At 47.2% G+C, this 25,512-nt stretch overlaps 2 protein-coding genes and 1 non-coding gene across 6 annotated transcripts in view; 1 reads left to right on the top strand and 2 right to left on the bottom strand.

The window, feature by feature from the left end:
- The window catches only part of hdac3 (histone deacetylase 3), a 177,004-nt gene that overhangs the window by 9,588 nt on the left and 141,904 nt on the right, over window positions 1-25,512 (top strand). The gene's annotated exons all lie outside the window — the stretch shown is intronic.
- Window positions 4,003-9,611, bottom strand: med7 (mediator complex subunit 7). Of its 4 annotated transcripts, XR_013577834.1 has the most exons (3): window positions 9,520-9,611; window positions 4,563-5,983; window positions 4,003-4,468 (listed from the first exon to the last, which is right to left on the bottom strand). XR_013577834.1 is itself a non-coding variant. In XM_078551135.1 (2 exons), exon 2 carries the CDS (start codon window positions 5,961-5,963, stop codon window positions 5,274-5,276), a length of 690 nt encoding a protein of 229 aa, XP_078407261.1. In that variant the 5' UTR covers window positions 5,964-5,983; window positions 9,207-9,306; the 3' UTR covers window positions 4,620-5,273. The 4 variants fall into 4 exon arrangements, 3 of the variants coding, with proteins under 3 accessions (XP_078407261.1, XP_078407262.1, XP_078407260.1); XM_078551135.1 differs by lacking the exons at window positions 4,003-4,468; window positions 9,520-9,611 and adding an exon at window positions 9,207-9,306 and having other exon boundaries at window positions 4,620-5,983; XM_078551136.1 differs by lacking the exons at window positions 4,003-4,468; window positions 9,520-9,611 and adding an exon at window positions 7,645-8,199 and having other exon boundaries at window positions 4,620-5,983.
- On the bottom strand, window positions 11,173-11,254 carry trnas-uga (transfer RNA serine (anticodon UGA)). Its single transcript has one exon. It is a non-coding gene; the product is annotated as a tRNA-Ser (tRNA).

Raw genomic sequence — 25,512 nt, forward strand, 5'->3', positions numbered from 1 at the left:
AAGCCTGCTCCACCATTCAGTATGATCATGGCTGATCCTCTATCTCAATGCCTTACTCCCGCTCTCTCCTCATACCCCTATATGCCTTTAGAGTATAGAAATCTATTTCCTTCTTAAATATATTCAGTGACTTGGCCTCCATAGCCCTCTGTGGTAGAGAATTCCACAGGTTCACCACCCTCTGAGTGAAGAAGTTTCTCCTCATTGCAGTCCTAAATGGCCTACCCTGTATCCTGAGACTGTGATCCCTTGTTCTGGACCTCCCTCCCAGACAGAGGAAACATCATCGCTGCATCCAGTCTGTCCAGCCCTTTCAGAATTTTATGTTTCAATTGGATCCCCTCTCATTCTTCTAAACTCCAGTGAATACAGTGACTGAAGAATTGAGTTCAACAACTTCAGACCATGAACGCTCTCCTCTAACTTGACCCCTTTTTTAAAAAATGTATTTTTATCCACTTATTTTCATTGGTATTCAATTATTCATTGTTTTATCCCTCTTTTATCCTTTTTTATCCCTTTTTCTATCCTTTTTCCCCCAACTATCGCCCCCTCCCCTGCCCCACTCCCAAAAGGGCCATCTGTTACCTGTTCCATGTTGTTCTTTCACATAATGCTAGCCTTGTTCTGCTATTAACACATTCTGTTTTATTACCTTTATGCCCCTACCAGCACTTCCTTTAGCCCTTACCACGACCATTAACACTCCCTTTATCTTTTCGTCCATGACATCTTTGTCAATCTCTCCTTAGCCCCCACCTATCGCTGGCCTTCTATCCAGCTTCACCTGCTCCACTCCCTTAAACAGTATAAATTTCATCACATTTCTACTCTTTTGCTCTGAAGAGTCATACGGACTTGAAACGTTAACTCTGTTCTCTCTCCACAGATGCTGTCAGACCTGCTGAGATTTTCCAGCATTTTCTGTTTCTACACCAGTGAATATAGGCCTAGTCTGCCCAATCTCTCATCATACAACAATCCTGCCAGCCCAGGGATCATTCTGGTGAACCTTCACTGCACTCCCTCTATGACAAGTATATCTTTTCTTAGGTAGGGAGACCAAAACTGCACACAATACTACAGGTGTGGTCTAACCAAGGCCCTGTACAGCTGCAGTAAGACATCCATGCTCCTGTACTCAAGTGCTCTGGCAATGAAGGCCAACATACCATTTGCCTTCTTAACTGTTTGCTGCTCCTTCATGCTTGCTTTCAGTGATTGGTGTACAAGGACACCCAGGTCCCTTTGTACAACATTTCCCAATCTATCACCATTTAAATAATACCCTGCCATTCTGTTTTTTCTACCAAAGTGGATAACTTCACACTTATCCATATTATACTGCATCTGCCATGTATTTGCCCACTCACTCAAACCTGTCTAAATCGCCTTGAAGCCTCTTAACATCCTCCTCACCACTCACATTCCCATCTAGTTTTGTGTCATCAGCAAACCTGGAAATATGACATTTGGTTCCCTCATCCAAATCATTGATATATATTGTGTATAGCTGGGGCCCAAGCACTGATCCCTGCAGTACCCCACTAGTCACTGCGTGCCATTCCAAAAAAGACCCATTTATTCCTACTGTTTCCTGTCTGCTAACCAATTCTCAATCCATGCCAATGTATTACCCGCAATCCCATGTGCTTTAATTTTGCCCACTAACCTCTTATGTGAGACTTTATCAAGAGCTTTCTGAAATCCAAAAATACATATCTCCCTTATCTATACTAGTTACATCCTCAATAAACTCCAGTAGGTTTGTCAAACATGATTTCCCTTTCATAAATCCATGTTGACATACTCTAATCCCGTTGATATTTGCTAAATGTTCAGTCATCACATCCTTTATAATAGACTCTAGCATTTTCCCTACCACTGATGTTAGGCTAACCAGTCTGTAATTCCCTGTTTTTCCCCTTCTCTCCTTTTTTAAATAGTGGGGTTACATTTGCCATCCTCCCACCTGCGGGGAGTGTTCCAGAATCTACAGAATTTTGGAAGATGACAGCCAATGCATCCACTATTTCCATGACCACCTCCTTTAGTACCCTGGGATGTAGATTATCGGGCCCTGGGGATTTCTCGGCTTTCTGTCCCATTAATTTCTCCAGCACTGCTTTTTTAGTAATACTAATTTCCTTCAGTTCCTCCTTCTCACTAGGCTCTCGATTCCCTAATGTTTCTGGGAAGTTATTTGTATCTTCCTCCGTGAAGACAGAACTAAAGTAGTTGTTTAATTGCTCTGCCATTTCCTTGTTCTCCGTTATAAATTCTCTCGTTTTGGACTGTGAGGGGCCTACGCTTGTCTTCACCAATCTTTTTCTTCTTACATACTAATAGAAGCTTTTACTGTCCTCTTTTATGTTCCTTGCAAGTTTACTCTCATACTCTATTTTTCCTCTCTTAATCAATCTCTTGGTCTTCCTTTGCTGAATTCTAAACTGCTCCCAATCTTCGGGCTTGCTATCTTTTCTAGCAACTTTGTATGACTCCTCTTTGGGTCTAATACTATCCTTAATTTCTTTTGTTAGCCATGGTTGGGCCACTTTTCCTGTTGTGTTTTTGCTCCAGAAGGGAATATATTGCAATGCATACATTCTTTCCTTAAATATTAGCCATTGCCTATCCACTGTCGTGCCTTTTAATGAAGTTCCCCAATCCATCCTAGCCAACTCACGCCACATACCTTCATAGTCTCCTTTGTTTGGGACCTTCTCTCTGACCCGCTCCTCATGCCCTACTCCATGGGACGCCATCTCTGCAATGGTACTCCTCTTCAGGTCATGTGACCTGCAGTTCCACACCATTTCACTTTCCTTTTCTTCTGCGCACGTGCGCAGGGCTGGTTCCCAGCTCAAAGAAGTGAAAATGGATGAGCTGTGCACTTGTGGCCATTTCCCGGCTGGCACGTGTGGCAAAGTCCTGAGGCCCACCGGGAACGGCAGCTCTCAAACTCCGAGGTAAGTATTCGAGTCTTGCAACATAAGTGCTTTACAGTTAATGTGGTGCATTTGAAGTGTCATCGTCGTTGTAAACCGAGAAACACAAGAGTCAATTTGCACACAGCAAGTTCCCTCAAACAGCCATGTGAAAAAAACGACCAGAAATGATAAAATATCTCTCAGCTGGATGTTAAAGACCCCACAGCACTCTTTCAGAGAAGAGCAAAGAGGTTCTCTCCAGTGCTCTGGCCAATCTTTACCCTCCAATTGGCATTAGTAAGAAACAGATTATTTTGCTCATTTTCAAATTGCTGTTTGTGGATTTTGCTGTGCACAAATTGGCTATCACATTTTCTACATTAAGAGTGACTATAAATCAAAAGTAGCTAATTTGGCTATAAAACCCGATGGGATATCTTTCGGGGGGCTGTGAAAGGTGCAACCATAAATGCAAGTCTTTTTTTCAGATAATCCATTTTAATAATGTTGATTGCGTGGTAAACACTGGCCAGGATAATTCCCCTGTTCTTTGAAATAATGTCCCTGTATTATTTTACGACAGCTGGAGAGAGCAGACTGGTCATCTGAAACATGGCACCTCTGGCAGTGCTGCGCCCCCCCCAATACTGCCCCACCGGCGGGGCTTCGCTCCCCCAGTACCGCCCCTCCGAAAGGGCTGCACTACCCCAGTAACGCCTTACCAGCGGTGCAGCGCTTCCTCAGTACTGACCCTCCGACAGTGCAGCACTCCCTCAGTACTGACCCTCTGACAGTGGCCCCTCAGAATCACTCAGTCTTTCTATTGGGTATCATTCCTCTGGCCATCAGAGGGCAGTGCAGATTATATGTCGGTGTGTACAAGCAGATGGACCCATTAGCAAAGAGAGCAGTGTGAATCTGTGCTTAATTAGCAAAACGACCAGATTGCAACTAGAAGCACTCACTTTTGAATCAGAATGGAATTTAAAGAAAGACAAACTCCTCTGCTTGCTGCAACATATTTTGCCAGGAGGGAGAATTAATATTGGTAGGGAACAAAAAAAAGGTTGGATTTCAGAGAACAACGGGCAGCAGTGCCTTTATTGTGTGACAGCATTGCTTCATTTAAGATTACAGTGAAGTACCAACTTCCAGCATTTGATAAACCCCAGCATTGCCATTACTGTTACCATCAGTGCAAATCTCACAGTCTCCAGGCTAAAGGGGTTTTACCAAGAGCCTGGATTTAGACTTTTGTTCCAATTTTCCCCAGGTTAACTTCAAACCCAGTGCCCCATTCAGTTAGGCAATGGAAGCCCTGCAATCCTGCACCTACACTAGGACTGACTCAGGAATCAGACTCTTGGCGATCAGGTGCGTGTGCTAGTGGAACAAGACTTTAAAGGCAGGTGAACACAGCATTAACGTCCAGGGAGCAAGCACGGTCAATTTCTGCAGGTGTGAAAGAACAGGTAACTCTTCTGGCATTAACATCACCTCAATTCCCAACAGACAGCTTGTGCACACTGTGCTGTAGACTGATGTCCGCACGGTTTCCTTATACTTGCTTCAGTCCAGGTCAGCATTCGCGTTGGAAAATACCACAAAACTGGAGGCCCGTGAGCTGTGAACAGGCTATCACTGAAACAGTTACTGGTAGCTACAGATTCTCAAACTGGCCAACATAATCCCCTGGGAGGAGGGGAGAGAATTGGGGTGGGATGGGGGTGCGGTGGCAAGGTTAACGGAGAAGAGGGGGATGTGGACACACGCGTTTTGTCTTCTCAAATTGAAAGCATCATCGTCCAAGTTGTTCACTCCACATCAGTGCTGCTGTGATTATATGACTGCTGGGAACGCAATGTTGGTGTTTGATATTTGGGAACCAAATCGAAATGGAAATAAAAACCGGGGAACACGACTTGACTCCTCAGCACTTGCTAATATGTGGGTTCTTACAAAGGTGGGAATGAGGAATGAGCGGAACAAGGATCTCCGAAGGCAAGGGAACCAGAGAGATGTGGGACCCTCTGTGTTACATTTCAGAAGTACTTCACTGAGGGGATGTGGGATGCCCGAGGTTGTGAAAGGATTAATGCAAAATCTTTAAGTCAACGCACTTCTGTGCAAATTCATTGCCTGAAATTTGTTGCACTAATAGTTCCAGTGCTTATTCAGGCCTCTCCAGACACAGTCCACAGTCTATAATCCTACTATAGATGAAGGGGAGGCTCTAGAATGACAATTTCTCATGTCCACTAGCAACTACATTGAAATCCGATCAACTCTATCAATGTCAGCCTCCTCTGAAGCAGTCTGGTGTATTTACAAGTGAAGCCATGTCTATGTCATATTGTCAATGATGGCACACATGGCTGCATCTTTGTCACTAACTTGTTCATTCTTCAACGAAGGGTCCACCTCTGTTTCCACTTGCCCACAGGTGACACGCTCGTCTATGTCCATGGGCTCAGCCTTCACCTTAGCCAGGAGGCCCCCAGCCTCGGGCAGGTCGTCAGGCAGCGAGGACAGGCTGCTCTGGATCAGCTCCACCACCCGGTCCAAGTGCTTCTGGAACCGTTCGGCCGTCTCCAGCCGCTGCCTCTTTTGCACCTCCATCATGACTCGCAGGGTCTCCCTGGCCTGATGAGGACGGTACTCATTGATCAGGTGATGCATGTGAACAAACAGGAGCTTGAGGTCCTCCAGTTTTTCCTCCCGTTTGATGCTCCCGGGGCTTTTGATCAAGATGTCCAGGAGGTCCAGGAAGTTCACCAGGATGGACATGTTGAGCTTCTTAAGCTCCTTCTTGTGGTCAAACTGGGAGGGGTGCAGCCTCTCGATGCCCTGGCCCTCCAAAGGGCGGATGATCAAATCATCACACTGGAACTGGTTGCCAAACATGGTGTAGCTGTCTCTGATGGGAGGCGGGGGCTTAGGGGCAAAGCCTTTGCGGACATTGTCGTCTGTATACTCCTTGTAGTACTGTGCGGGAGGCAGGGGCAATGCGCTCACCTGCTGTGGCTCACCCATTGCACTCAATTGAAGTGGAGCTACAAGAAAAAAGATGGAATGAGTTCAAAGCTGTTGTTTCACTGTTCATTCTAGGCCTGGCTGCCGTTTCACTGCCCACCCCCTTGTTCAGAGAAGGTGGCGAATGTCTCAATTTTAAAATTCTCACCCTTGCTTTTAAATTCTTCCATGGCCTCACACCCTGCCTATTTCTGTAACCTCCTCCAGTCTCTGCACTCCATCAATTTTGACCTCTGTGCATCCCCAATTTTCACTGTCAGCCATACCTGCCCTGAAATCTAGAATTCCCTTCCTAAACCTCCCTTCTTCCTTTAAGACATTCCTTAAAACCCCTCTCTTACTGTTCTAATATCTCCTCAGGTGGTTCAGTGTCAAATTTTGTTTGATAGTCACTCCTATGAAGCGCCTTGGGTCGTTTCAGGCACTATATAAATGCAAGTTGATACGTTGAGCTTTCCTCTTGAACCTCTGCTGTGCTATATGGTTTGTTATTCTGTGTAGCGACTGTGAACTGAGTGACTTGCTGGGCCACTGGAGAGGGTCGATCATGTAGGTATAGAACAAAAATCACAATAATCGCAGGCTAATCCACACAACACAATGTTTAAACCTCGCCATGCTGCTGGAGAATTTGAATTGTTTAATAAAAAATAATTGGATATTAAAAGCTGCTCAATACCCGAGACCCTGAAGCTGTCAAATTCTCAAAAATCCAACCACCCACCCCCAAATCCAACTCCTTCATCCATGCCTTTATCACCTCCAGACTTGACGATTCCAATGCACTCCTGGCCGTCCTCTCAACTTGCAACCTCTCCATAAACTTAGGATCTTTCAAAACCCTGCTGCCCGTGTCCTAACTCGCACCAAGTCTGGTTCACCTGTCACCCTCTTGTGCTTGTTGACCTACACTGGCTCCCAGGCCACCATGGCCTCATTATTTGAATTTTCATTCTTTTTTTTTCAAATCCTTCCTTAGGCCCGTCCCTCCCTACCTCTGTAATCTCCTCCAGCCTTACAACTGTTTGAAATCTCTGCATTCCTCTAATTTTGGCCTCTTGAACATCCCCAGTTATAATTACGAGGAGATGGTGGTGTAGTGGTAATGTCACTGAACTAGTAATGCTGGGGACATGGGTTCAAATCCCACTATGACAGCTGGTGGAATTTAAATTCAATTAATAAAATCTGGAATTTTTAAAAAAAGCTAGTCTTAGTAATGGTGACCGTGTATCAATTGTTAACCTATCTGTCTGGTTCGCTGATGTCCTTTAGGGAAGGAAATCTGCTGTCAGGCTTTCCTGGTGTGGCCTATGTGTGACCCCAGACCCACAGCATTGTGCTTGAATCTTAACTACCCTCTGGAAATAGCCTAGCCAGTTCAAGGGCAATTAGGGATGGGCAACAAATGCTGGCCTTGCCACATCCCATGAAAGAATTTTTAAAATGTTTCACCGTTGGTGGCCATACCTTCAGTCACCTCGGCTGAAAGGACTGGAGGGTTCTGATGAAAAGCCAGCAATCTGCCAAAACTGCTGAGTACTTCCAACAAATTTATGTCAGATTTCCAGCATCCACGGAATGTTGCTTTCCTCCAAAGCCACCCCCGCCTAAACCTTTCTCTTCTCAAGTCAGATGTTCCTGAAAAGCTACCCCTTTGCCCAAGCTTCTGGTCACCTACCCTAATATCTCACCATGTTGCTCAGTGTCAAATTTTGTTTGATAATCACTCCTGCGAAGCTCTTTGGGAGGTTTTGCTAATGCTATGTAAATGCAAGTTGTCATCGTTATGTCCTTCAAGGACATAAAACCGTGACCTTTCCCGGTCTGGGCCTACGTGACTCCAGTCCACACCAATGTGTTAAGCTCTGTGAAGTGGTGCAGCAAGACACTCAAGTCATATCAAACCACCACCAGGCGATCCAGGAAACCCACCACCTTGAGCAACTCAGGGACGGACAATAAATGTCAGGCTTACCAGCAAGATCTACAGAACGGAAAAAGAAATATCCCAGCAAATGTAGACCCACATTAATATGAATAGTCTCAGCCATGGTGGAAAGTTAAAAGCCCCTATACCAAATGGTTAAACCTCCAGACAGAGGTTTGACACTACCCCACCACAGACACTGGGATTGAACTCCCTGGACGGTGGGATTATACCCTCCACTGACACCCCCCCGAACCCCATAGGCAATGAGATAAAGCACCCTCCACCAGACAGAAGGGATTAAACCACCCCCAGCCCCCACCCCAGACATAGGGGAATAAACTTTGCTTCACCTCAGACATGGGGGATTAATCCCACTCCCTGAGAAAGGAAGATGAAACCTCCCCCCACCCCCATCCCAGACAGGGGGAATAACCGCCACCCAAGAAATGGAGGAATAAACCCATCCCCAACCGATCCCCTCCACCCCACCTCTGCCTGAGAGAGGAGAATTAAACTCTCCCCGCACCCAGACAAGGGTGATTAAAGCCACCCCCTCCTCATGGGGCAAGGGGATTAAACCCATTCCACCCAGAAAAGAGGGATAACCACCCCCCAACAAAGACAGGTGGGAGCTAAACTACCCACCCCAAAGACAGGGTGGAATTAAACTACCCACCCCAAAGACAGGGGGAAATTAGACTACCCACCCCAAAGACAGGGGGGAATTAGACTACCCACCCCAAAGACAGGGGGGAATTAGACTACCCACCCCAAAGACAGGGGGGAATTAGACTACCCACCCCAAAGACAGGGGGGAATTAAACTACCCACCCCAAAGACAGGGGGGAATTAAACTACCCACCCCAAAGACAGGGGGGAATTAAACTACCCACTCCAAAGACAGGGGGGAAATTAAACTACCCACCCCAAAGACAGGGGGGAATTAAACTACCCACACCAAAGACAGGGCGGGGTAGGGAGAGGAATAAGCCACCCACCTATAAACTACCCAACCCCAAAAGACAGGAAGGGGGTGGGGGGGGATAAGCCCTCCCCCGCAAAAAAGTTGGGGGGGGGGGAACTCTCCTTCCCCCCCAAAAAGGGGGGGAAACCCTCCTTCCCCCCAAAGACAGGGGGGGATAACCCCCCCCCCCCCCCAAAAAAAGGGGGGAAACCCTCCTCCCCCCCAAAGACAGGGGGGGGTAAACCCTCCCTCCAAAGACAGGATAAACCCCCCTCCCACAACCAAAGACAAAGGGGGGGGGGGGGCGCAATTTAACCCCGCCCCCTCCCAACAAAGGAGAATTTACCCTCTCTACAGGGCCGCCAGGCAGGAGATGGGGGGCATTTAACCCCCCCACGGACAGGGGGGAATTAACCCCAGATGGTGTTGGGGTGATATTTCCCCCGGCCCTGGGAAAAGTCCCGGCCGCCGGCAGCGTGTCCTGAGCTGGGACCGCGGAGCGAGAACTGAAATCCCGGGAGAAGCCGCCGCCGCCCTCCCCACCCGCCGGGCCCAGGCCCAGGCCCAGGCCACCTTGCCGAACCTTAGGCCCAGGCCAAGGCCACCTTGCCGAACCTTAGGCCCGGGCCCAGGCTGCATCCCCGGCCTCGCCTACTCACCGCGCCGCCGAACCCGGGCTCCAGATTCGCCTCCCTCCTATTGATCGACACCGGAGTGATTGACAGCAGGATGCTGCATTCTATTGGACAGCCGCGCTGCCAATCACAGCATCGTCACAGATCCCCGCCCACAGGGCGAGGGGGCAGAATTCACAGGAGGCGGGATTAATGGCGCTGAAAGAGGCTGTTCGGCCCGACTGATCCCTGCTGGTGCTTATGCTCCACACGAGCCTGCTCCTACCTTATTTCATCATTTATTTTATTCCTTATTTATTTATTTTACTCCTTTATTTATTTTACTCCTTTACTCTCAAGTTATTTTCCACACGAGCCTTTTCCTACCTTATTTCGTCATTTATTTTATTCCTTATTTATTTATTTTATTCCTTATTTATTTATCTTATTCCTTATTTATTTTATTCCTTATTTATTTTATTCCTTATTTATTTATCTTATTCCTTATTTATTTTATTCCTTATTTATTTATTTTATTCCTTATTTATTTATCTTATTCCTTATTTATTTTATTCCTTATTTATTTATTTTATTCCTTATTTATTTATTTTATTTCTTATTTATTTTATTTCTTTATTTATTTTATTCCTTTACTTTCAAGTTCTTTCTCCTCGTGTATCTATGCTGTTCACTTCGATTACTCCACATGGTAGCAAGTTGCATTTTGTAATTCACCTGTAGTCGAAGAGCTGCCACCCCAATCTTCAGCCTCCTCTCCCTTGTATCACCCACCAACCCACCTACCCTCCCTGAAGGGGGGGTGCCTGGTCCAAATGGCCAACGTTCATAAATCAAGGTGGCTCTTTGACCATGAATGCAGAAGGCATTCCCAAGACAATCCCAAGCTCAGAGCAAAATACTGCTGGGATGCTTTGAGTTCTGATGAAGAGTCACACCGACTCGAAACGTTAACTGTTCTCCCTCTCTGCAGACCCGCTGAGTTTTTTCCAGCTATTTTTGTTTTGGTTTCACAATATCCAAAACCTGGGGATTTCACCCAAATCACTATCTATCATCGATTCACAGTAAAGAATGAAGTTGCATTTCGCTAGCGCCTTTTTTTTTACCACCCCAGGATATCCCAAAAGGCTTTACCAGCCAATGATGTAATTTTGAGGTGCCATACACTGGGGCTAATGTAGGGAAGGTGGCAGCCAATTTGCGCACAGCAATATCCCAGAGGTAGCAACGTGATCATTGCCTATAAAATGCTTTTAAAAATTATCTTTTTTTTTAGTGATGTTGGTTGAGGGATAAATGTTGGCCTCGGGTAAGAACTCCACTGCTCTTTTTGAGTGGTGCAAGTGGTGGATCTTTTACATCCAGCTCAGAGATAGGCAAAGTTCACCAATTTAAAAAAAGAATAAAATTGGCATCTCTTCCCTTAATATAACGTGACTAATGTCTGTGACTTTTTAAAAATTTCATTTTTAACTCACAGTCAATATATGTATGATCCTATGAAATATATAAATTATTCAACAATTGGTATGATTGAACAAAAAGAGTCCCAGCAGTTCCAGCACTGAAAGATGATCAGAACACAAATTGCTGAATGTTAATTTTAACAGGAAGGGAGAGACGAGTTTCTCATCAGCTGGAAGTGAATTCGGGGTTAAATTGATGCAAAACGTTTATCGCTGCGAGCAGGGTTCGAACCTGCGCGGGGAGACCCCATTGGATTTCAAGTCCAACGCCTTAACCACTCGGCCATCACAGCACACAAGCGGCAGCCGTCATCGTGCTTACATCCGCGCAAAGGGCTAGGCGGGATTTTGGCATTTCATGGGCGGGGCTGAGGTTTTGAGTGATAGGGAGCCAAAACCAAGGAAAAAGAGAGTGGGAGAGGGGCGGGACCAGACCGTTGAGTGGCAGGGGATAAGGGGGCGCGGCCTAGTCACTGCGGAACATGCTTGGGGGGAAAAAGACAGACTTGAATTTCTATAGCACCTCTTCTTTAAATGAGAGAATTTAATGAACTCAACCTGACATCATATAATTTGTGGTCCTTAACTCAAAATACAAAGTGCATTAGACCTTTTTATTTTTATTCTGTAAATTATGAAAACTTGCATTTTATATTGTAATTTTTTGTATGTTGAGATGTTCATAATTATGCGATTTTTAATTATTTTATACTTTATTTTTAGTTTAATGACAGTCTATAACTATGTTAAGAATTATGATTACTTGTTTTATTTCTATTATCAGAATATGGCACATGCCACCATGATGATTTTTCAATGAAGCAATTATCTTTCTACCTATCTGTAACCACAGGACATCTCAGTCAGGAAGCTGCTTTTTGAAGTGCAGTCTGTCATATTTTGTTTTATTCTGCTCTTATGAAGCACCTTGGGACATTTCAATCTTTCTTTTTTTTCCTTTTTTGAGAAAAATATGTTGTTGTTGTACTCAGCCTTATATAGAAGGAACAACAACAGCTTGTTATTATATAGCACCTTCAACTTCGCAAAACTTTCCAAGACACTTCAGGGGAACATCAGCCAGATAAAATTTGACATTGGGCCATGAGTGAGGAGATACTCGGGGAGGCAGAGAGGTTGAGCGAGGGAATTTCAAGAACTTCGAGCCCAGGCAGCCAAAGGCATAGCCACCAATAGATGGTGGAATGTGTAAAATGGAGGATGCCCAGAATTGGAGGAGTGCAGAGATCTTGTAGAATTTGAAGGGCTGGAGGATGTTCAGGGATGCGTGGGGTCTGTCACACAGTTGATATGCAATAATCCTCATTATTTAAAAGTGAACATAAGAGCATAAGAAATAGGAGCAGGAGCAGGCCATTCAGCCTCTCGAGACTGCTCCACCATTCGATAAGATCATGGCTGATCTGATTGTGGCTTTCACTCCACTTTTCTGCCTGCCCCCTGTAACCCTTCATTCCATTGTTGATTAAATATTCCTAACTCAGCCTTGAATATATTCAGTGGCTCAGCCTCCACTGCTCTCTGGGTAAGATAATCCCAAAGATTAACGACCCTCTAGAGAAGAAATTCCTCCTCATCTCTATCTTAAATAAGAGACCACATTTTGAAACTGTGCCCCATAGTTCTAGACCCCCAACCTCAGCATCCATCTTGTCAAGCCCTCTCAGAATTTTATGTTATTCAACCCCAGGTGACTGTCTTTCAGCAAAGGAGAGTGAAAATTGAAAATAAAAACAGGAGACTCCTTCTACCTGATTGATTTTTTATTATCTATTATTATGTTGTAAAAGTTTAACAAGCGACTCAGAGCCTCCTTCCTGTTCGGTTGCTTTTCCTGATCAGAGTGCTCACTGTGGTTTTATTACCAATAGTGAAATCACCAAACCCATATCAAATTCTTCACTGGTTGCCAATAAGGTGCATACAGCATTTTATTTGTTGTGCACAGCAGCAGAATAGAACTGAATGGAGACAGGATGTACCAAAACTCTTTACCAGCCAATGAAGGGCTTCTGAAATGTAGTCACCGTTACAATGTAAGTACTGCAGCAGCCAATTTACACACAGCAAGCCCCTACAAACAGCAATGTGATTCTGACCAGATAATGTATTTTAGTGATGTCAGTTGAGGGATAAATATTGGCAAGGACACTGGAGAGAATCCCCTGTTCTTCTTCAAAATAGTGCCATGGGATCTTTTATGCCCACCTGAGAAGGCAGATAGGGCCTTAGGGTAACATCTTATACAGAAGGAGGTTCCACTGACAATGCAGCCTTCCCTCAGTCCTGCCCCTCCACTAATACAGCATTCTCAGTACTATCCCTCCTAGAGCGAAGAGGGCACATGAAAAGTCACTGGAGGGCAAGATAAAGGAGAATCCCAAGGCATTTTATGAATATATTAAGGGCAAGAGGATAACCAGGGAAAGAGTAGGGCCCCTTAGGGACCAAAGTGGCAATCTGTGTGTGGAGCCAGAGGACGTAGGCGAGGTTTTTTGAATGATTACTTTTCATCTGTGTTCACTATGGAGAAGGACGATGTAAGCGTAGAAATCAAGGAGGGGGACTGTGATATACTTGAACAAATTAACATTGAGAGGGAGGTATTAGAGGCTTTAGCGGGCTTAAAAGTGGATAAATCCCCAGGCCCAGGTGAGAGGTATCCCAGGCTGCTATGTAAGGCAAGGGAGGAGATTGCAGGGGCTCTGACACTAATTTTCAAATCTTCTCTAGCCACAGGAGAGGTGCCAGAGGACTGGAGGACAGCGAATGTGCTACCATTATTCAAGAAAGGTAGCAGGGATAAACCAGGTAATTACAGGCCAGTGAGTCTAACATCAGTGGTAGGGAAACTATTGGAAAAAATTCAGGAATAATCTCCACTTGGAGACGTAGGGATTAATCAGGGATAGTCAGCATGGCTTTGTTAGGGGGAGATCATGTCTAACAAATTTGATTGAATTTTTGGAGGTGGTGGCTAGTTGTGTAGATGAGGGAAGTGCAGTTGATGTAGACTACATGGACTTCAGTAAGGCTTTTGACAAGGTCCCGCATGGGAGAATGGTCAAGAAGGTAAGACCCCATGGGATCCAGGGCAATTTTTTAAAATTGGATCCAAAATTGGCTTAGTGGCAGGAGGCAGAGGGTGATTGTCAAAGGTTGTTTTTGCGATTGGATGCCTGTGATGAGTGGTGTACTGCAGGGATCGGTGCTGGGACCCTTGCTGTTTGTAGTAACATTAATGATTTAGACGTGAATATGGGAGGTTTGATCAGTAAGTTCGCAGATGACATGAAAGTTGTGGTGTTGAAATGATGCGGAGGAAAGCCTTAGACTACGGGACAATATAGACAGGTTGGTAAGATGAGCAGAGCAATGGAAAATGGAATTTAATCCTGAGAAGTGTGAGGTGATGTATTTTGGGAGGACTAACATGGCAAGGGAACACACAATGAATAGTAGGACCCTAGGAAGTACAGAGGATCAGAGGGACCTTGGAGTACATGTCCATAGATCCCTGAAGGCAACAGCACAGGTAGATAAGGCGGTAAAGAAGGCATATGGAATACTTGCCTTTATTAGCTGAGGCATAGAATACAAGAGCAGGAAGGTTATGATGGAGCTGTATAGAACATTAAGTTAGGCCACAGCTGGAGTACTGTGTGCACTTCTGGTCGCCACACTATAGGAAGGATGTGATTGCACTGGAGAGGGTGCAGAGGAGATTCACAAGGATGTTGCCTGGGCTGGAGTGTTTCAGCTATGAAAAGACTGGATAGGCAGGGTTGTTTCCTTAGAGCAGAGAAGGCTGAGGGGGACCTGACAGAGGAATACAAAATGATGAGGGGCATAGGTAGGGTAGATAGGAAGAAACTTTTCCCCTTAGCGGAGGTGTCAATAACCAGGGGGCATAGATTTAAGATAAGGGGCAGGAGGTTTAGAGGGGACTTAAGGACAAAACTTTTTAATCCAGAGGGTGGTTGGAATCTGGAACGCACTGCCTGAGGGGGTGGTAGAGGCAGGAACCCTCAGAGCATTTAAGAAGTATTTAGATGAGCACTTGAAATGCCAAAGCATCCAGGGTTATGGGCCAAGTGCTGGAAAATGGGATTAGAATCAATAGGTTCTTGATGGCCGGCACGGACATGATGGGCCGAAGGGCCTGTTTCTGTGCTGTATAACTATAAGTCTATGACTCTAGAGTTCAGCGCTCCCTCAGTACTACTCTTCCAACAGTGCAGCACTCCCTCAGGACTACTCCTCCAACAGTGCATCACTTCCTCAGTACTGCCCCTCTGACAGTGCTCCCTAAATACTGCCTCCCTAACAGTGTAGCACTCCCTCAGTTCTGCACCTCCAACAGTGCAGCACTCCCTTACTACTGCCCCTCCGACTGTTCAACGCTCCCTCAGTACTGTCCCCCAACAATGCAGCACTCGCTGCTAATATCGTGGACTAGCAATCTAGAGGCCCAGGCTACTGCTCTGTGGATAAAGACAAAAAGCTAAAAGCTACTGCAGATGCTGGAAATCCAAAACAAAAACAGAATTACCTGGAAAAACTCAGCAGGTCTGGCAGCATCGGTGGAGAAGAAATCAGTTAACGTTTCGAGTCTTCATGACCCTTCGGCAGAACTGAGTATAGTTAGGAGAAAGATGAAATATAAGCTGGTCTAAGGTGGGGGGGGCGGGGGGAGAGAGAAGTTGAGGGTGGGGTGATTGTGGAGATAAGCAAGCAGTGATAGGAGCAGATAATCAAAAGATGTCACAGACAATCAAAAGATGTCACAGACAAAAGGATCAAAGAGGTGTTGAAGGTGGTGATATTGTCTAAGAAAAGTGCTAATTAAGAATGGAAGACAGGATACTCAAGGTACAGCTCTAGTGGGGGTGGGGTGGAAAGACTAACAAAGTTTTAGTTTTAGATTTCACCTATTTCCATTATTTTTAAATCTAAAACTAAAACTTTGTTAGTCTTTCCACCCCACCCCCACTAGAGCTGTACCTTGAGTATCCTGTCTTCCATTCTTAATTAGCACTTTTCTTAGACAATATCATCACCTTCAACACCTCTTTGATCCTTTTGTCTGTGACATCTTTTGATTATCTGCTCCTATCACTGCTTGCTTATCTCCACAATCACCACACCCTCAACTTCTCTCTCTCCCCCCGCCCCCCCACCTTAGACCAGCTTATATTTCACCTTTCTCCTAACTATACTCAGTTCTGCCGAAGGGTCATGAAGACTCGAAACGTTAACTGATTTCTTCTCCACCGATGCTGCCAAACCTGCTGAGTTTTTCCAGGTAATTCTGTTTTTGTTACTGTTCTGGGGACATGGTCTCAAATCTCATGACAGCTGGTGGAAATGTCAATGTAATTAATAAATTGGGAATTAAAAGCTAATCTCAGTCATGGCAACCAAGGGAGCTATTATTGTTAAAAGCCCACCTGGTTCACTAATGCCGTTTAGGGAAGGAACCCACAGCAATGTGGCTGGCTCTTAACTGCCCCTCTGAAATAGCTGAGCAAGCCGCACAGTTCAAAGGCAATTAGGGGTGGGCAACAAATGCTGGTCTTGCCAACAACACCTACATCACATGAAAGAATCAAGTGCTTGAAATCAGGAGGCAGAACCCATCTGTGTGTAAGTACTTGGATTATCTCTATACTCCCCTGTCCAGCACAAGTCAGGTAACTTCATTGGTTCTAATCCCCTGAATCAGCTCAGAGACGGAGGGGGTAAAAGCGCTTTGCGTGACCTGCATCTATATAGCGCCTCTAACACAGTAAAACATCCCAAGGTGCTTCACATGAGTGTTATCAAACAATGTTTGACACTGAGCTACTTAAGGAGATGTTAGGATGAATGACCAAAAGCTTGCTTAAAGTGATAGGTCTTAAGGGGCATCTTAAGGGAGGAGAGAGATGTAGAGAGGATGAGAGGTTTAGGGAGGGAATTTGAGAGCTTAGGTCCCAGGCAGCTGAAGGCACAAGCCGCCAATAGTGGAGCGATGAAAATAAGGGATGCTCAAGTGTTCAGAACTGGAGGAGTGCAGAGACCTTGGAGGTTTGTGGGGCTGGAGGAGGTAGGGAATGGGGACATGGTGGGATTTGAACACAAGGATATGAGTTTTAAAATTGAGGCATTGCTGGACCTGGAGCCAATGTAGGTCAGCGAGCACAGGGGTGAAGGGTGAACAGGGACTTGGTGCAATTTAGGGCATGGACAGCAGAGGTCACGGAGGGAGGGTAGCCAACAGAATATGTAAATGGGAGATGGGACCCTGGCTGCTTAACTAACACCCGTTTAATCCAAAAGAACCAGGGCAGACCAGTTCAAATCCACACGTGCCCTCATCCCAACCACCTTGGTGTCCAAAAACTGGGAAATAGGAATACTGGTCCAAACTGGTCTTGTATACCTTAAAATGGAACACCAGTAAAGACTGGGAAATAAGAGTACTGGTCCAAACTGTTTTTTGCTCCTGGGATCCCTCAGCCAACACCAAATAAGCGGTTCAACTGGTCATCATCACATTGCTGTTTGTGGGATCCTGCTGTCCACAAATTGGCTGCCGCGTTCCCTTTAATACAATGTGACATTTCATTGGCTGTAGAGTGCTTTGGAACATGCTGAGGTTTTAAAAGGTGCTGTTGAAATGCAAGTTCTCTTTGCTTTTCAAGAGTCATTTAAAACCAGGGACTGCAGTTTATAATTTTATAGCGAGGAGCTTCGTTTCAGGGTATTGAGACTGAAAGCAATGACACAGTCCTTGGAAAGGTAAGTTATGGAGGGTTCATTCTTTATGAGAGCTGAGTTGTTGCTCCTCTCGCGCCAAACTGCTGAAACCGATCGGTCTAAAATGATGTCATCATAAATAATTGGCTTTTTCTGAGATTGGGAACTAACCCCAGGTTTCGCTTAATGCAGCTTCTGGATCAGAATCAGCATTGTTTTCATCTCGAGAGAGAAAGAAAATCTCAGTCCCAATTCCCTGAAATGAAGCTCCTCACTATTAAATCACAAACTGCAGCACGCCCTCAGTACTGTTCCTCTGAAAGTGCAGCACTCTTTCAGTATTGCCCATCTGACAGTGCAACACTCCCTCAGTACTGCCCCTCCGTCAGTGCAGCACTTCCTCAGTACAGCCCCTCCTACAAATCCGCACCCTATTGGCCCTCCTATAGCACAGCATTCCCTCAGCACTGACCCTCTGACATGTAGCACTCCCTCAGTACTGCCTTCTCACACCAATTGGAAAGCAAAAAGACTAATTACCCAATTGGATGATGCTTGACTGTTAGCCAAACAGCTTTTCTGCTCATTTTCAATATTTTTATCTTCGGTGAAGAGAAATGCTTAAAGAAAATGAAAAAAAAAACAATCTTTTTTAGCGTCCTGATGATTTTTCTCCGGGGTTGTGCACAGCAGTGTCCTGGAGATTGATTTTCCATTCCTGGGGACTCCAGGCCTATCCTGGAGGGTGTGTTCCCAATGTAATAGCCACCAGCCACAGGTGGCGAACTGGGAACTCGAGAGAAAGTTAATAAATAACAATTGAGCAATCAATTGACTCTAGGCGAGTGACATCAATTCTCATATTCTCATGGTGTGCTTGTTTTTTTAAAATTTGCTCATGGGATATGGGTATTTCTGGCTCAGCTAGCGTTTTAGCCCATCCCTAATTGCCCTTGTTCAGAGGGTGTTTAAGAATCAACTACATTTCTGTGGGTGTGGAGTCACATGCAGGCAAGACCAGGTAAGGACAGCAGATTTCCTTCCCTAAAGGGCATTAGTGAACCAGATGGGTTTTTTCTGACAATTGGCTGTGGTTTCATGGTTGTCATCAGACTTTTAATTCCAGATTTTTATCAAATTCAAATGTCACCATCTAATGGTGGTGGGATTCAAATCCATGTCCCCAGGGGATTACTCTGGTTCTCTGGAATACTAGTCCAGTGACAATACCACCAGGCACTAGGCCACCACCACCCACTGTGTGAAATTTTAACCTCTTTGTGCCTTGGTTGACAAAATGTTAAGATGAAAAGCAGAATGCATGAATGTTTCCTGGTCATTGTGAACTCTTTACTTTCCTAGTAACTGAATGATGAGAGATGTTTGTTCATTAAAGATATGCATGCAAAGTAAATTTACATGTGTTGTGTGTAAGCGGTTTTCAACTAAAATTAGTGCTTGTGGTTAAAACAGTGTTGCCATAGCAATGCCTGTGATGAGTCAACAATATCTGTTGGACAACACTGGTGTAGAGTAAGGAAGGGTGGAAGGTCATCTTCTGATCGCTGGTGTGAACCAGTTGGGTTTCTGTGATGGCTCAGTCATCCTTCATAAAATCATACAATGTTAGAGAGCAGAAGAAGGCCATTCAGCCCATCATGCCTGTACCAGCTCTTTGAAAGAGCCATCCAATTAGTCCTACACCCATTTCAGTCACCCGCCCTAATACATTAAATTTAATTTCACAGTGCGGCAATGGAGGGGGCGGGGTTTGAACTCAAAATCTCTGGGCTCCCAGTCGGGTCCTAGGAAGCTGTGGCCTATTCACTGGCAATTCAAGGTGCATTTGAGATCTCAATACACCATACCTACAGCACCAAAAAAGGCCAAGTCAGCCCAACTTGGTGGATTTGTCTTGCCAGAGTGAATTCTATACTTACTGCCACATGGACTTTTTGTTAAGGCACCAGTAATCCAGAGGGCTGACTAATAATCCACAGAACATGAGTTCATAACTCAGGTAAAAATCAGGTCTCAGTGAAAGTGACGATGAAGCTGTTGGATTATCATAAAGCTCAAATGGTTCAGCAATGTCCTTTAGGGGAGAAAATTTGCCATCGTATGTGGTCTCGGTCCATATGAGACTTCAAACCCATTCCAATGTGGTTGACTCTTTAACCACCCTCTGAAGCGGTCTAGCAAGAACTCGGTTTGTATCCAGCCCACCACCAGTGGTTCAAATAGAATCCACCACCCCCAACTCTCCCCCGCCAACCCACTCCCCCAACCCCCATCACCTTCTCAGAGTAACCCAGGATGGGTAATAAATGCTCGTCTTGCCAATGACAGCCACACCCTGAGAATGTGTTTCAAAATATTGCTGACCTCACGGGTCAAAGGGTATGCTGGCATTCAGTTCATCAACAGGTGAGTCAACAAAACAGGTCACGGGATCACCGATAAAAGAGCGAATGGAATAATGGGAGAGCTTTATGCTCTGTTGGCTTCTCAATCTATTGTCTGTATGTGAGCAAGAATGTTTGAAAGCTCTCAAATTATCCCAAATAAGAAATGATCTCACCATACCATCAAACCAATGATTTGTGAAGTGAATTTCACACATATCCACCCTTTCATGCAGTGAGCCAGGCACTGTTAGAATATCCATAGTACAGGACGCAAAGGGCACACTATATTCTGTGCATAAAATTAAGGGGAAAAAAACACCTTTTGACCAAAGAGAGCATGTGAGATTTTCTTTAATTTTACACGTGGTTATAAAGACACAGTGTGGGATCAGCCCAGCAGTAGCTGATGAGCACAAGTTTCTGCTGATAAGACTCCAGCACATGGTAAGATCAATTGAGATCAAAGAACTTGCATTTCAATAGTGCCTTTCACAACCTCAGGAAGTCCCAAAGCGCTTGACAATGAAGTTTCTTAGACAACAGCAAAATGCTGTGGCTAGAAATCTAAAATGAATACAGAAAATGTGAGAAGTACTTGGCAGGACTGTGGGGAGTAAAGCAGAGTTAATATTTCAGGCGGTTGACCCTTCCTCAGAATTGGCAAAAGTTAAAAGAGGTGTAAAAGCTTTTAAGCCACAGAGAGATGTGAGGGTGGGAAATAGAACAAAAAGGGAAGGTCTGTGATAGGGTAGGAGGCAGGAGACAGGAAGCGCCTTTCAGGTGTACTTATTGTTGTAACGTAGGAAATGCACAGCAAGATCACACAACAGCAACGTGAAAGTGACCATCCTCAAGATGCACCGGAGCAACTCGCCAAGACTCCTTCAGCAGCATCTTCCAGACCCACGACCGCTACCACCTATAAGGACAAGGGCAGCAAATGGATGGGGACACCGCCACCTGCAAGTTCTCCTTCAAGCCACTCACCATCCTGATTTGGAAATATATCACCATTCCTTCACTGGCGTTGGGTCAAACCCCTGGAACTCCCTCCCTAACGGCACTGTGGTTGTACCTACACCACATGGACTGCAGTGGTTTAAGAAGACAGCTCAGCACCACCTTCTCAAGGGCAATTCAGGATGGGCAATAAGTGCTGGCCCGGCCAGCGATGCCCAGATCCCCTGAAAGAATATTAAAACAATTCTGTTTTGGTGAGCTCCATTGAGGGGTAAATATATCCCAGGGCACAGGAGAGAATGTTCTTCAAAATAGAAGCCATGGGATCTTCTGTGTCAGGACCAGAGCCTGACAGGGCCTTGGTTTAACGTTTTATGCAAAAGATGGAACATCCAACAGTGCAGCACTCCCTCAGTACTGCTTCTCTGATAGCACAGCTTTCACTTAGTGCTGCACTCTAAAAGTGCTGCACTCCCCCAGTATTGCCCCTCCGACAATGCAGCAATCTCTCAGTAATGCCCTTCTGACAGTGCAGCTCACTTTCAGTACTGACCGTCCATTATTGCAGCGTTCCCTCAGCACTGCCCCTCTGATAGTGCAGCTCCGTTTCAGTACTGGCCCTCTGATACTGCAGCACTGCTGTGAGACTGCCCTTCCAACTATGCAGTGCTGCCTCAGGATTGCTCCTCCAACGATGCAACACGATCCAATCAGATCAGCCATGATCTTATTGAATGGCAGAGCAGCCTGAAAGGGCCGAGTGGCCTTCTCCTGCTCCTAATTTGTATGTTCGACTGTAATTGTAACTCTATCCCATTATTTTTCTGTCTCATAACATTTCTCTCATCTTCCATTATTTCTCTTCATCAGTCTTATGCTATCACTTGATCTGATCCCCCTCTCTCTATCTCTCTCTGGATTCTGTGTTACTATTAGCTGCCAATTTCAAATCTACAGTCAGTCTCTAGCTAGCAGTTTTACTGCCAGGTTTTGAATCCAACCCTTGAAAGGCAAGAAGGAGCTCTGTGAATGGTTGTAACAGGGTTATACTACCATACGCGCCTCCCTGTCACTTCACATCCACGAATGTGGCAGTATAACTGCACTCAAATCTGCTTTGTGTTCATACTACAGTAGTATGAACACAGGATCAGGGTCTGACCAGGCTGCTGAGAATGTGCTGAGAGTTCTGGGGTAAGGGGTCCATTTGGGCAATGTAAGCAGGCTGCCATCACCATGAAGCAGGCCCCACAGTGAATGGTCAGACTCATTAACTCTCCAGACAGGGTCAGTGCTGTGACAAAAACAGAAAACGCTGGAAAACTCCGCAGCCCTGGCAGCACCTGTGGAGAGAGAAATAGAGTTAACGTCTGAGTCCGTATGACCCTTCTTCAAGAGCTTGAAACGTTCGCTCTGTTTCTCTCTCCACAGATGCCGCCAGACCTGCTGTGTTTTTCCGGCTGGTTCAGCTTTCCATCATCCACAGTGTTTGATTTTATCTTGGGTCAGCGATGTGCTTGGTGCCAGTGGTTCATGAAGTTATGTTCTGTCTGTTTCCGTCTCCTCCCTCATTCTGGGGATAATGAAGGAGAAAATCAAGAGAAGAGAATGAATGAGGGATGAGAAAACAGAAGTAACGGAAACAGGAGGGGAGGCCTTCTCTCTATCTCCCCTTCTTTACTTTCTCTTCCTCACACTTTCTGTCCTGTCCTCACTCATTCCCTCCCTCCCTCTTCCTCTCCCTCCCTCTTGCTCTCCCTTTCCCCTCCTTCCCACCTTGTTACACTCCTTTTCCCCTTCCTCCCTCCCTCTTTCTCTCCCTTCTCCGCCCTCCCTCTTGCACTCTCTTTCTCTCCCTCTCCCTTTCTCTCCCCTCCTCTCCTTGCACCTCTTTCTCTCCCTCCCCTCCCTCCCTTTCCCCTCCCTCCCTCGTAGTCTCCATTTCCCCCTCCTTCCTTCTCTCTCACCCCCTTCTTTTTCTCTCTCTCCGCCCTCTCTTTCTCTCCCTCCCTCCACTCTCTTTCTCTCCCTCCCTCCCCCTCGCTCCCCCTCTCTTTCCCTCCCTTGTTCCCTCTTTCTTTCTCTCCCTCGCTCCCCCTCCCTTTTTCTCCTTCCCTCCCCCTTCGCTCCCTCTCTCTTTCTCTCCCTCGCTTCCCCTCTCTTTCTCTCCATCCCTCCCTCTCTTTCCCTCCCTCCCTCCCCCTCTCTTTCCCTCCCACCCCTTTCCCTCCCTCCCTCCTGCTCCCCCTCTCTTTCTCTCCCTCCCTCCCTCCCTCATTCTCTCCCTCCCTCCCCTCTCTCTCTCGGTCCCCCTCTCCCTCCCTCGCCCTCCCTTCTCTCCCTCCCTCGCCCTCCCTTCTCTCCCTCCCTCCCCCTCCCTCTCTCCCTCCCTCGCCCTCCCTTCTCTCCCTCCCTCGCCCTCCCTTCTCTCCCTCCCTCCCCCTCCCTTCTCTCCCTCCCTCGCCCTCCCTTCTCTCCTCCCTCGCCCTCCCTTCTCTCCCTCCCTCCCCCTCCCTTCTCTCCCTCCCTCCCCTCCCTTCTCTCCCTCCCACCCCGTCCCTTCCCTCCCCTCCCTCTCCCTCTCTTTCTCTCCCTCCCTCCCCCTCCCTTTCCCTCCCTCCCTTCCATTTCTCTCCGTCCCTCCCCCTCCCTTTCTCTCCCTCCCTCCCCACTCTTTCTCTCCCTCCCCCTCGCTCCCTCCCCCTCTCTTTCTCTTAATCCCCCTCTCTCTCCCCCCTCCCCTCTTTCCCTCCCCTCTTTCTCTCCCTCCCACCCGCCCCTCTTTCCCTCCCTCCCTCCCTTCCTCCCCACTTTCCCTCCATCCCCCTCCCTCCCTCCCTCCCCACTTTCCCTCCCTCCCCTCTTTCCCTCCCTCCCTCCCTCCCTCCCTCCCCTCTTTCCCTCCCTCCCTCGCTCCCCTCTTTCCCTCTCTCCTTCCCTCCTCTCTTTCTCTCCCTCCCGCCCTTCCTCCCTCCTCTCTTTCTCTCCCTCCTTCCCTCCCTCCTCTCTTTCTCTCCCTCCCTCCCTTCCACCCTGCTCTCTTTCTCTCCCTCCCTCCCTCCCTCCTCTCTTTCTCTCCCTCCCTCCCTCCCCTCTTTCTCTCCCTCCCTCCCTCCCTCCTCTCTTTCTCTCCCTCTCTCAGTCCCTCCTCTCTTTCTCTCTCTCCCTCCCACCCTTCCTCCTCTCTTTCTCTCCCTCCCTCCCTCCTCTCTTTCTCTCCCTCCCTCCCTCCTCTCTTTCTCTCCCTCCCTCCCTCCCTCCTCTCTTTCTCTCCCTCCCTCCTGTCTTTCTCTCCCTCCCTCCCTCGCTCCTCTCTTTCCCTCCCTCCTCTCTTTCCCTCCTTTCTTACTCTCCCTCCCTCCTTCCTCTCTTTCTCTCCCTCCCTCCTCTCTTTCTCTCCCTCCCTCCTCTTTTTCTCTCCGTCCCTCCCTCCCTCCTCTCTTTCTCTCCCTCCCTCCCTCCTCTCTTTCTCTCCCTCCCTCCCTCCCTCCTCTCTTTCTCTCCCTCCCTCCCTCCTCTCTTTCTCTCCCTCCCTACCTCCCCTCTTTCTCTCCCTCCCTCCCTCCCTCCCTCCTCTTTTTCTCTCCCTCCCTCCTCTCTTTCTCTCCCTCTCTCAGTCCCTCCTCTCTTTCTCTCTCTCCCTCCCTCCCTTCCTCCTCTCTTTCTCTCCCTCCCTCCTCTCTTTCCCTCTGCCTCCCTCCTTCCCCTCTTTCTCTCCCCCCCTCTTTCTCTCCTCCCCCTCTTTCTCTCTCCGCTCTTTCTCTCCCTGCCCCCCTCTTTCCCTCCCTTTCTCTCCCTCCCCCCTCTTTCTCTCCCCCCCTCTTTCTCTCCCCCCCTCTTTCTCTCCACCCCTTTTTCCCCCTTTCTCTCCCCCCTCTTTCCCCCCCCTCCTCCCCTCTTTCTCTCCCTCCCCCTCCCCCTCCTTTCTCTCCCCGCCCTTTCTCTCCCTCCCCACCTTCTCTCCCCTTCCCCCCTCTTTCTCTCCCCCCTCCCCCCCTTCACGCCCCCCTCCCCCCTCTTTGTCTCCCCATCGCCCCCTCTTTCTCTCCCACCCCCCCTTTCTCTCCCTCCCCCCCCTTTCTCTCCCTTCCCCCCTTTCTCTCTTTCCCCCCCTCCCTCCCCTCTTTCCCCCCATCCCTCCCTCCTCTCTTTCCCCCTCCCTCATTCCTCTCTTTCCCCCCTCCCTCATTCCTCTCTTTCCCACCCCTCCCTCCCTCCCTCCTCTCTTTCCCCCCCTTCCCTCCCTCCTCTCTTTCCCCCCTTCCCTCCCTCCTCCCTTTCCCCCCTTCCCTCCCTCCTCCCTTTCCCCCCTTCTATCCCTCCTCTCTTTTCCCCCCTCCCTCATTCCTCTCTTTCCCACCCCTCCCTCCCTCCCTCTCTTTCCCCCCTTCCCTCCCTCCTCCCTTTCCCCCCTTCCCTCC

Source organism: Cetorhinus maximus, chromosome 10 (assembly GCF_964194155.1).
Source record: "Cetorhinus maximus chromosome 10, sCetMax3.hap1.1, whole genome shotgun sequence".
Taxonomy (NCBI): Eukaryota; Metazoa; Chordata; class Chondrichthyes; order Lamniformes; family Cetorhinidae; genus Cetorhinus; species Cetorhinus maximus.

Excerpts from the sequence above, each read along its gene's own strand:
- med7 (XM_078551135.1), bottom strand. The coding sequence starts at position 5,963 with ATGGGTGAGCCACAGCAGGTGAGCGCATTGCCCCTGCCTCCCGCACAG.